This window comes from Centruroides vittatus, unplaced genomic scaffold (assembly GCF_030686945.1).
Source record: "Centruroides vittatus isolate TY-2023 unplaced genomic scaffold, ASM3068694v2 contig_347, whole genome shotgun sequence".
Taxonomy (NCBI): domain Eukaryota; kingdom Metazoa; phylum Arthropoda; class Arachnida; order Scorpiones; family Buthidae; genus Centruroides; species Centruroides vittatus.
The window spans coordinates 1,987,972-2,000,731 of record NW_027122171.1 but is presented as its reverse complement, the minus strand read 5'-3'; the positions used below and the strand labels follow the sequence as shown (position 1 = coordinate 2,000,731).

The 12,760-nt window shown below is 34.6% G+C and overlaps 1 protein-coding gene across 3 annotated transcripts in view; it reads right to left on the bottom strand.

The window, feature by feature from the left end:
* The window catches only part of LOC136974308 (uncharacterized), a 290,946-nt gene that overhangs the window by 127,995 nt on the left and 150,191 nt on the right, over positions 1 to 12,760 (bottom strand). For all 3 annotated transcript variants that reach the window (XR_010880624.1, XM_067269150.1, XM_067269149.1), the window contains exon 16: positions 6,254 to 6,424. Coding sequence is in view for 2 of the 3 variants with exons in the window: in XM_067269150.1 (XP_067125251.1) it covers positions 6,254 to 6,424 (171 nt within the window). In the remaining variant the exon portion in view is untranslated. The remainder of the gene's footprint in view (positions 1 to 6,253; positions 6,425 to 12,760) is intronic.

Genomic DNA, 12,760 nt, shown 5'->3' with positions numbered 1-12,760 from the left:
AAACTGATTTCCGTGTACACCTGGTATTAAAACGAATTAGTTAGAAAACGAATGACTATTAAGTTTAACATAGTTAGATTTTTACAGCTACGGTGAAAAACGTTTAAAATTTACAACAGCCCTGTGGCATCCTTTGAGATATACTAGTGATGCGACAAAAGAGGCATTTGACATTGACCGGTATCGGCACCCTCGGGATTTGGCACGCACACACTCACTACACACCTACCTGGACCGTCACTAGTTCCATCCATTAGCTACTCGTATCAAGATATTTGACTAAGTGGATTGTTTTAAGATTTAAAAAGTAAAGAATATATTATGTTATTTTTATGTACGTTTCTTTACAAAGCTATATTTTAATTATAATTTTCTTTAAAAGTATATTAATACAATCGAACAATACATTGTACCAGGTATGTATATCCACCGCACATTTTATTTCACCGAGTAAGTTTTTATAATTTATTTTTAATTTTAGCCCTTATATCGTGGCTAGCGATTCAGAATGTAATTGTGATATTAAAAATACATTTAGAGAAGTCTACAGTTTTTACTGGCTTATCGAACAAATGAATACGAATGGACCCTAGACCAGTGATTCTTAACAGGGGGCCGCGGCCCCTGGGGGTCCATAAGAAGTTTGCCGGGGGCCGCCAAATTATGCAAAATTTCCTTCAGAATATAATAAAAAGAAAATTGATGTATAATCCAAATATCGTATTGAAAAGTGAAATAAGAAAGATAAAGTTTTCCTATTTAGTTTTTATTTATTTATTTTGTATTTCTTCCTACATACAACTTTGTTGGTACAGAAGAAATAAATGTAAATATGCTATTTACACCGCAGTATTTACTTCTTTTATTCCAAAGCAATTTTAAGAAACTATTAATGCTTGGAATTTTAAAAATAATTAGGAAAAATAGTAGGCTTTGAAAATTTAAATATTTTTGCAAAAGATATGCAAAATCCTTACGACAAGTGGGCGTTTTAGTTTTAGTTTAGTTTTAGCATCGACATTGGATCGATTTATCGACATGTTTCTTATTTTATTTTCTGTTAAAAATTAATGAGTTTTCATGTTTAATTGTGAAGTTTGAATGTTATTTAAATAGATAATGAAATAATAAAGTTATGATTTACATTTATTATATAAAAAATAAAGCAATAATAAAAAAATCAATTTATTATAGATAAATTATCAAATTATCAAATATAAATTATTATTAAAAAATGGGGGTCACAAAAAAATCATGAAATATTTGGTGGGCCGTGAGTATAAAAAGGTTAAGAACCACTGCCCCAGACCATCACTGACGCGCAATTAACTGATTGCCCCTGGAAGTCGGCTTCTTACAGAAACACAGCTTCCCTGTCATCAAATGTCACGCACGCCACTGTTTATTTCTCTTTCTTACAAACAAAAAAATATCAAATGTGTCTAACAAGACTGGTGTTTTTATTACATAAGTCAGTATTTTAGCAAAAACGATTTTTTAGCAATTTATCCCTATTCTTAATTCAAAATTAGAAATGTTTATAGATACAAACTATCTAACTACTTAAGAACAGTTATTACATTTGGACAGGGCCAACAAGAGAGGGGAATGATAGGGTAAATTCCCCAGGTCCGGAATTCACATCCCATTTTAAGTGCTAATTACTACTAAATCACTAATGTAATATAGAATGCTTAACAATAACTATTTTTCTTTATTTTGTGTAAAAATAATATCTCCATAAAAGAAACTCAAAATAAATTTTCAAAAAATTTATTTATTTACTTGAGGCCCATGTAAATTTTTCTCCTGAGCCTGGCAATGTCTCTCAATGCCTCTGCATTTAGAAATATATAAAAGAATACATATTAAATGTTTTTATTTGAACATGATTATGTCCAAAGTTTCAAGATTTAAGCACTTTAAATCTAAATATAAAAAGTTAAGATACATTTCTTTTTTATATATTTTCAAATGTAACTACTATTCTTCTTATGAAATTCAGTATTCTATGCATAACACTTATCATTAAAAATATAAACTGTTTGAAATTCTTTATATTAAATATATAATTTCTGGAAAAGTGCTATTATTATTGTATATATTTGTTATTGTACATGAAATCATCTTTTAGAAAAATTATGAATTTTTTTATAAAACAAATTGTAAAAATACAAAATATTAAAGACTTCTATGAATAAATGTATTCTTGTAGTCTTCTCTGTCATCCTTTTCACAATCACAGGAACATGACGCAAATTAGTGGAGCTGACCTTTCTTTATAGGCTACTTTCCCCACCTATATTTATGTCAATCAGGTAAAAGTTCCAGACTTTGGATATTACAATATATCAAATAAAAATAAGCACACATCTTATAAGAAAACTCATTGTTTGCTACACTTGAGTAAAGACTCATATAAACATAACAGAACACTGTAAATTAGCCAGTATTGTGTATCACTCCATGTGCAATTATTGCTCGCCTGTTCACTCTGCATTTTTGGCAGTAAAAATCCAGTATTGACTGTCTTCCACTGGGACCATCACCTTATAACCCAAACATGACAGATATCTTACATAAAATTTTACATCATAAAGAAAAAACAATTATGGGAGGGGAAGTAGCCTATAAAGAAAGATTGACTGTTAATGTGGATCATGTTCCTGTGATTATAAAAAAGATGACAAAGACTACAAGAATACATTTATTTGTATAAATCTTTAATATTTTGTATTTTTAAAATTTGTTGTATAAAAATATATTTTGTCATGGATGTTTTAGAATTTTTTCTTTATAATGAAAAATTATGAAATAAAAGAATTATATACAGTATATATAAAATGATATATTTGTTAATTATTAATAAATAAATAATTGTGAAAAAATTTATTCTTACAATCAACTAAGGACATCTAATATATAGGACATGACTTTGTTGTATCACAATACAGTTGAGGCAGAGCCAGAAAGAAATAGGCAATCCTCACACCTGTTGGCCATAGACAAGATGATCCTTACACTGTTTGGACATGGAAGAGGAGATCCTTACATTTGTCAACACAAAGAGAAAATCCAAGATGTTTTGTTTTGTTTTTCACATCCACTTTCTGTTAGGCATACACATTGCTGTTTTTTATTTTTGTCCCTAAATTCCATTAGGCAGGCTCAATTGCTTCAGGGAGCATGGACATTGTCACTATCTCAAAAATAAAGTCATGGACCCCCATTTTTATTACATTTTTGGATTCCTCATCAAATTATTGGAAAATGGCAAAGTTTATTCAAAACTAACTAATCAAATTTTAAGAACAAACACAATTCTATAAGCATTAGCAAAGCCAAATAAAAAGGCTTTGCTGATGCACACACACAAATTATATGAGAAGTTAATTATTGTTATTTTTGGCAGATAATATAATATAATATCTACTGAAATTTTTGTGACAAATTTGAAGTGGACATCAAATACAGTACTATTCACTTTTTATCATTTCAGTAATGAATGCCACTTTTTATATTTTGTGACTTTTATAAATATGGGTAAAGAGATCAAAAGAAAATATTTAAGTGACAGTAAGAAGAGAGCTATAGTCAAGGCAAAGAAAGTTGAAACAGAAAAAGAGACTGATACTTTGGATAAGTACTGTATGTCTCAACAGATAAGACAACCTTCAGATAAGACGAGGTATAAATTTTCGTCAAAGTTTTATAGTTTTAGCATATATCTGTCCTATAAGACAACCCCCAAACTATCAATCACCTATGAATTTAGTTTAGATCAGCAATCATCATCTGAATAATAATACTGTATAGTGTATACGGAATTATGTCCTATAAGTAATTTTTCAAATGAACAAATTTTATTTTCTGTCTTGCTATTGTTGCAAACGTTCGCACTAATTCGGGCATTTGGGTAATGACCTTAATTATTCACAAAAACATTGTATGAGCTATTCTATTTTGTGGACATGCCCTACTCTCTACTAGTAAATAATTACAGTTTGTCCTTTTTTTTATAATGGTTTTAATTTATATAAATTTCAATCTAATTTTTTCTTGTATCTGTCCTATAAGACAACCCTGGATTTTGGGGGCCTTTTTTTATGATTCAATTATCGTCTTAACTGCCGAGATATACGGTATTTGAGCAAACCTATTTCAAAAAATTTAGAAAAGCAAGTGGAGCCATAACACTGTAAAGATGACAGCAGATAGATATTGTGTCTATAAGATTCTACAGACCTTGATTATGGGTCTGGGCTCAATAAAATGTGTATCATTTTTGTTATATATGTAAAGACATAAATGACAAATATAAAATATGCATGATGTTATAAAATTTGATGATAAATTTCATGGCAAAAACCAGCTTTAAGACATGACAATCTATATATATATATATATAATCGAGACAAGTTGATAATAATAATCAGTACAGAGCCGAAACGGTTAGGAGTTGAAAGTTGAAATTTGGTACACAATCGGGGTACATCATGAGAACGCACACTAAGAAGGAATTTTTTGAAATTCCTCCCCACAGGAGAGAGGGACAAGATTAAGTCTTAACACTTCCATCAACAATGGAAGTGTTAAGTAACAATGGAAGTGTTAAATAACAATGGAATTGTTAAGAGAAAGTGACATGCAAGACAAACATGCAGTTTTTTTCATTTTTGCGGAAAATCGAACATATTTTTAGACCCATCTAAAAATTCTCTAATTAGTCTGGAAACAGGGGGACCCAATTCTTGCATTCTGTGAAAATGGGTAAGCTCGACTATAATGTAATAATCTTAATCTTCGCTATCCTTACTTTTGCCCAAGTAACACCAGGCCTACCTGCTAGTAACTAATAAATGTGAAATTTATTTATTGATAAATATACAAAGTATCAATGATTAACACATAGGTGTTGCTGTGTTACAAGCAGTGATTTGTAAAAATTCACATGTACTCGCAAGCACTTTCAACAGCTTACAGCTGTCATCCTTGGGCAATCCAACAGTTAGCTTTTTAATGGACTATTTAAATTATGTAAAGCACGTGGATGAAATTCAGAATACATATTAAAATTGAAATAATTTTTATATACGGCACTATTATTTATGTTTTAAGTATTTTGAGGTTATTACATCATCACAGCACGTTTCTACAAATATAATAATTCACAATGATTAACACATTGGTGTTGTACACCGATGTGTTAATCATTTATTACTGTACTTTGGTGTGAAGCATAATATTTTATTATACAAAGTAGGGCCTATCATTGTATAATTATTAAAATGCAACCATTTTCAAAATCCTTACTTTTCAGACTTATATTTTTGTAGCATTTGCAATTCTGCTGAATCAGTTTGTATCATAAATTTCCCATAAGAATATCACAATTTTTAAAATCTGTTCAAAAATTTTATACCTCAACTACTATACTTAGTTCATTTAATTTTTACAAAATGCAAAAATCCATAAGCACAGGGCCCAGGGCAAGTGTCCATCTACCTGATGCTAATGGCAGTACTGCTAGAACATGGTCTGTAAAACATCTAATCAATAAATTTGAACTCCTTTCTTACAGTTTTACTTGCATGTTTGCATGTATATATGCACAATTGTATGAATCATCACATAAACAATGAAATAACATATAATTATTTGTATTTTTCTATCAACAAAAACTAATAAATAAAAATATAAATAAATAACGACTAACCCGTTCCAAAGCTATACATCCACAAGAGCCGAATTATCGGGCTAGAGTTGGCTATAATAAATAAATAATTAATACGACAATTTGGCACTAGAGCTTGGCGTTAGGCGCCATCTCTTACTAAACTTAATAATTATAATTAAATTAAATAATTAATTTTAATAATTTGGAACTGGAGGAAAAGAAATCGGCTCAAAGCGGGACTCGAACCCGCAACTTCTGCTATCCGTGCAGACACGTTACCAGTTACGCTACCCGGACCTTCAGTCCGATCGCCTCTTCCAGTAGCGTAACTGGTAATGTGTCTACACGGATAGCAGAAGTTGCGGGTTCGAGTCCCGCTTCGGGCCGATTTCTTTTCCTCCAGTTCCAAATTATTAAAATTATTTATTTAATTTAATTATAATTATTAAGTTTAGTAAGAGATGGCGCCTAACGCCAAGCTCTAGTGCCAAATTGTCTTATTAATTATTTATTTATTATAGCCAACTCTAGCCCGATAATTCGGCTCGTGGATGTATAACTAATAAATAAACCAACCTTAGTTTCTTCAGTAATTGGCCTTAGTTTCATGCTCTGATCACTTGACAATCTATTTGATGTTTTCCTGCTAGTTGGCCATGTTTCTTCAATTCTAAGTTGAATTCCTGCTAAAACTGCTGCTTCTTCTTTAGAACAGGGTAAGTCACCATTCACTACAAACTGTTGTAACTAGATAAGATTTTAATATAGGATTATTAAAAATGAATATTGTTATTTTTTTAAATTTTATATACAAATATTATAAGATGTTTTAGTTTATAATTAAATGGATGTGATTTCTCTCGATAAAGTGAGAAAATAAGTATATGTGTAGATTTGTGATGAGGAAAAGATACATCAGTTAATTAAACAGTATCAGAAGATACTAAAGTTACTAGTTTCTAGTCATTATTTTATATACATATGAATATTGTGATTTAGTGTCATCTGATTTCAAAAATATTATTAATCTGGAATTTAAAAATATATTTAAAAATTTACTAAAAACAATTGAAATCTAAACAAAAACATCTGAGATGTAAAAACTTTGCTCTAAGTAAAAAATTATGACAATTTAGATGAAAGTAAAATTTTTTTCCTAGGAGTTTTTCTTTGGTAAAGATAAGCTTGGTACATCAAAGTGGTACTCACAAGATTTTTACCTGTATTATTGTTTTCTACATTTTGCTTCAAAGCACAAAGTTTATCTTTACCAAAGAAAAACTCCTACGAAAAAGTTTGACTATCACCTAAATTGTCATGATTTTTTATTTGGCACAATTTTTTACATCTCAGATGTTTTTGTTTTGTTTTTTAACTCAATAACCATTTAATTACATTCCAAAGTGGCTATATATAGGTGAAAAAGGCAATGCCTAGAGCCTTTCTGAACAAGAGACTTTCTATAGAGACTTCAGAACTATATTTGTGACAAAAGACAGAAAATCAAAAGCAAGAAGACTTCCTTGTAGTCCCCATTTCGCAAGTGAGGAACAGTATCCCCCAACAAAATCCTGGGTATTTTCACTAATGATCTTTCAATCTCTATCCTTCTAATTTCTGTATTCTACTTTCCTCTTATTTAGATTGTAAGGTAGTTTTAAGGTAGTATTAATTTCAGTTTAATTCTGTTATGCACGAAACATTTTTCTTTTGTTTGGTCTGTAACCATGTGCACTCCTGATGCGGGGAAACTTACTGATATCCAATCTTAGTTGGGATCTTGACAAAAGATCCTGCAACACTTGTTTTGTTCTGTGTAAACAAATGTATTAATTGAGCCGTTTTCTTTGAAAGTGGTGTAAGTCCATTTTTGACAAAAAGTTAGTTAATGATAACAATGAATGCAATCTGCTATGAGCTTTTTATCTATAAACAGTTTTCGAAAAAAATTGTTCGAAATTTTCATCATTTTGTCAATATAAATTTACATAGTTAATGAAATTACAAATATAATTACTTTTAAAGTGGTGTAAGTCCACTTTCTGCAAAAATTTACTGTATATTCCTACAGATTATTATACCATCATTCATAACAATTCTGAAAACATAAAAAGTTTATTTTACAAAAAATGAAACAAGATGATTTTGTTTCGACAAAACTACTAGAAAATGCAACTCTAAGAATACAAAAAAATACTACTGGTGAAGAGGTAAATTGGCTGAAGATATGTCAGATAAGGGTTTTAAAAAACAAACCATACACAATGCTTTATAAAACTTCATGTTATGAAAATGTGGAGTTTAAAAACAGTAGATTTATCCCCCAGACAAGGAAGACCACAAAAATTTGAAATTATAATATTAGCACCTTTCTATCATCATGCCAGGTGCATCACATCCAAAAAATTCAATGATATGATGGATCTATTACCTTATATTCCTCCAATACATTGCAACTATTTTCAAAAACTTCCTCATAATGATAAAAATTTAAAATGGCACATATTAATATAAAGTTGTAATTAAAGTAATTTAAATAGCATCATCTAAAGAAATATTGAAATAAAACCTTTTTATTTTGTTTTTTCGACATAGTTAATAAAAATTTCATAAAAAAATTGGTTTGATTCAATTGAAATCCCATATTTAATATTTCGTAAATGTATGATTTTCACATTTTGTTGACTTTGAAAGTGGTGGAAGTCCATTTGAAGTCATCAAAAGTATAAATTTCTTTTAACTAATACTTTAAAAACGATCACATTATAAACTTAAATCAATTTAAAATTTAAAAAACATAAAATCTGCATATTAACATATACCAATATTTTTCAAACCATTCATATACAAACCGTTAAATATCTCCATATAATATAAAATGGACTTACACCACTTTCAAAGAAAACAGCTCAATTGTATCTGTTCACTATTGGTGTTTTCATATTACACTCTGTGTATTGCTTTTGTCAGCATTGTATCGACACTCAATCTTCATAGATAATTGAGTATATTAACATTCTCTGAAAAGCAACAGAGGCACATTTTTTTGTGTCCCTGAATCTGCCTTGAGCATTGTGTTTCTATATTAAAAATGTTCATATTATTGTAGACATACAAAAATTTATTCTCTATCTCTATTGCTCTTTTTTTAGGACTTCAAAAATAAATTTTGTCTAGGGTTTCACATATCCAAGAGCTATCACTGTACATAACATATAACACAACAGATATTTAAGCAAATTGCATGACTCCTTAAGAAATAATAATAATAATGTAATACTAGAATCAGCAGACAAAACATGAACATGAACCTCAAAGTCAGTTCAACAGTCATAAAAGTCAAACTTCAAATAAAATCCATCTTATAAACAAAGCATTTGTGGCGCCCGTCGGCAAGGGCCGATTCGAACCGACAGAGGGCGCAGAAAAAAGAGAAAACGGTGAACTTCGAACTGGTCACGCACTTCCTGACCAGCGACTACGGAGAGCGGACATCTTAAAACACGAACAACTCCAACCTCGGCCGGCGCCAATTGTAGTCATATTGTATTATACGTTATTGTATAAAATATAAATAAAGGAAAGGATATTGATATCCCGACTGGATTTCCTTCATCCGCATCGGACGAATTTTATCGGCGACAAATACTCCATAACTGGTGACCCGAACAAAGAAGACACGTGCCTCACAAGGATAATCCATCTCCATCGTACAACCACAAGAGTAGAAGAACGAAACTTAACTATTTTTTGTAATTCAATAAGGTCAGTGACAATTCTATACCTTTATTTTCGGAAAATTTCGTTAACCGATATAATGGAGTCAGCCGGCGTTCCGCAAATTTCTCGAGTGGCAGTCAAACCACCTCCATTTTGGAAGAACAAACCCTCTCTCTGGTTCGCTCAACTTGAAGCTCAGTTCGCCATCGCTAACATATCCGCCGATACAACCAAATACTATTACGTAATCTCAACACTAGAGTCGGATATTTTAGAATCGGTGCACGACCTGGTAACCAAACCTCCCGAAAGTAACAAGTACGACACCATAAAAAATAGACTGATCAACATATATGCAGAGAGTCAAACATCTAAACTACAAACACTATTACAAGGACTTGAATTGGGCGACCAGCGCCCGTCGCACTTACTAACTAAGATGCGTGACCTTGCAAGCGGACACTTCAGTGAAGATATACTTAAATCGCTGTGGCTCCGAAGACTTCCGGAGAATATCCAGGCTATTCTGGCGGCCTCGACTGAAAATCTACCACAACTCGCCACAATGGCTGACAAAATACAGGAAGTTAACACCATCAGACACACACCAATCAGTCGAGGGGAGCAATTCTGTATCGACAACCCGATCGAGAAACAGCTACAAGACTTGGCATCGCAAGTGAATGAACTCTTTGCCTTGGTGCGAGCACCACGCTACCAACATCAACCGCGGTACAATTCCCGAAACCCCCAAGGCTCACACAGACGAAGCCCATCTCGTGAGCGACGCCGTTACAGGGAACCAGAAGGTGGCTTATGCTTCTATCACACCAACTTTGGAGCAAATGCAAAAAAATGCACCCCACCTTGTTCATTCCAGGGATCGGGAAACTAGACGGGCAGCTCCCTGCGGCCACAGAGAGCAAATGCCAGGTTGATAGAATCTTTATGGCCGATCCTTTGTCTCAACTTCGCTTTCTGATCGACACAGGAGCGGACGTATCAGTCATACCAAAAAAATTCACAAACCATTCTGTACAACCAGGAAAACTCACCCTCTACGCAGCAAACGGCACCCAAATTGCAACTTACGGAACCAAGTTACTCACGATAAACTTAAACCTTCGCCGAGCCTTTTGCTGGCCCTTCATCATTGCTGACGTTGCGCAACCCATCTTGGGCGTCGATTTCTTGAAACACTATAACCTCCTCGTCGATGTAAAACATAATTGTTTGATCGATGCCACAACCAAACTTACATCAAAAGGGATGGCAACAAAAAAACTACCAACCTTCACCAACATCACAGTTGTGTCCGGCGACTCACCGTATCACAAACTATTGGCCCAGTTCCCTCATATCACCAACCTGTCACGTTTGGACAAACCAAAACAAAGAGCTCAAGTTTACCATCACATAGAAACACAGGGCCCACCTGTGTTTAGCAAACCACGTCGTCTATCTCCAGACACTCTCCTCGCTGCTCGCAAAGAGTTCGAATTTATGATGGCACAGGGGATCATCCAACCATCAAAGAGTGCATGGGCCAGTCCCTTACATATGGTAAGAAAACCAAATGGAGACTGGCGGCCATGCGGGGACTATCGCCGCCTCAACGCAGTTACACACCCTGATAGATACCCTGTGCCACACATACAAGACTGTATGCAATTCTTGCATGGTAAGAAGATATTTTCCACCCTGGATCTGGCAAGAGCATACCACCAGATACCAGTCAATCCAACGGACGTACCTAAGACGGCCATAACTACGCCGTTCGGATTATACGAGTACCTATTCATGCCGTTTGGACTGCGAAACGCGGGACAGACCTTTCAACGATTTATCCACCAGGTGCTACGCGGACTTAACTTCTGTGTCCCATATTTTGACGACGTCCTAGTTGCATCTGTAGACAAGGACGAACATCTGCAACATCTCCGTCAAGTTTTCACACGACTGCAAGAACACGGGCTTACCCTGAACCCATCAAAATGTACCTTCGGCCAAACTTCTGTATCTTTTCTCGGATGCCTAATCACCCCTGCTGGCATACAACCTTCACCTGAGAAAGTCCAGACCATTAAAAATTTCCCACGACCACGAACAATTGCTGAACTACAACGTTTCGTGGCAATGTTAAATTTTTACCGTCGCTTTCTTCCAAATGCTGCAGCTATCCAAGCACCCCTATACGATGTTTTGAAGAGCGGCAGAAAAAATGACAAACGCACTATCCAGTGGACCGAAGGGATGACAACCGCATTCAACAAGTGCAAATCCGACTTGGAAAAAGCGGCCACGCTTGCATTCCAACCGAGTGACAGCAAACTTTCCTTAATGGTCGACGCATCGGACCTTGCCATTGGATCCGTCCTGCAATGCCATACCGACCAAGGCCCACGACCGCTTGCCTTCTTCTCTCGCAAGCTATCCGACACAGAACGAAAATACAGCACTTATGACAGAGAGCTCCTTAGCATATATTCATCCATCAAACACTTTCGGCATCACCTCGAAGGAAGACAATTCACTATTCTGACTGACCATCGACCACTGACCTTTGCCCTCAATAAGAAATCTACATCCTGTTCCCCTCGACAACTCCGACAACTTGACTTCATCGCTCAATTCAGCACCGACATCAGACATATCCATGGAGCTCACAACACTGTAGCTGACACTCTCTCTCGAATCAACAACATTCAGTTACCTTCCTCCTTAGACTTCACCGCAATAGCACAGGAACAAAACAACGACGAAGAACTTAAAAAACTACTATCTACCCAACAATCTTCCTTACAGCTACAACCTCTCACTCTGAATTCCGAACTACAAATCATGTGTGACACGTCAAATAATAGAATACGGCCATACATCCCGATTAACTTTCGCCGTGAAGTCTTCGACTCCGTCCACAATCTCTCTCACCCAGGCACTCGTGCAACCCGGAAACTAATTCAGGAACGCTTTGTATGGCCAGCCATGCTCAAGGATACCAATCAGTGGTGCAGAACATGTATAACTTGTCAGCGGAATAAAATTAACCGCCACATTCGAAGCCCATTACAACAGTTCGACCTACCCAAACAACGATTCGACCATGTACACATGGACATCGTGGGACCACTCCCCCATCAGACGGATTCGTATACCTCCTTACATGTGTCGACCGATTCACACGTTGGCCGGAGGCCACACCAATCCCGGACATAACAGCAGAAACTGTGGCAAAGGCGTTCATATCAACATGGGTAGCTCGTTTTGGAGTCCCTTCCATCATAACAACCGACCAGGGGCGACAGTTTCAGTCCCAGCTCTTCATGTCACTCACTGCCCTCCTTGGAATTAAACGAATCCGCA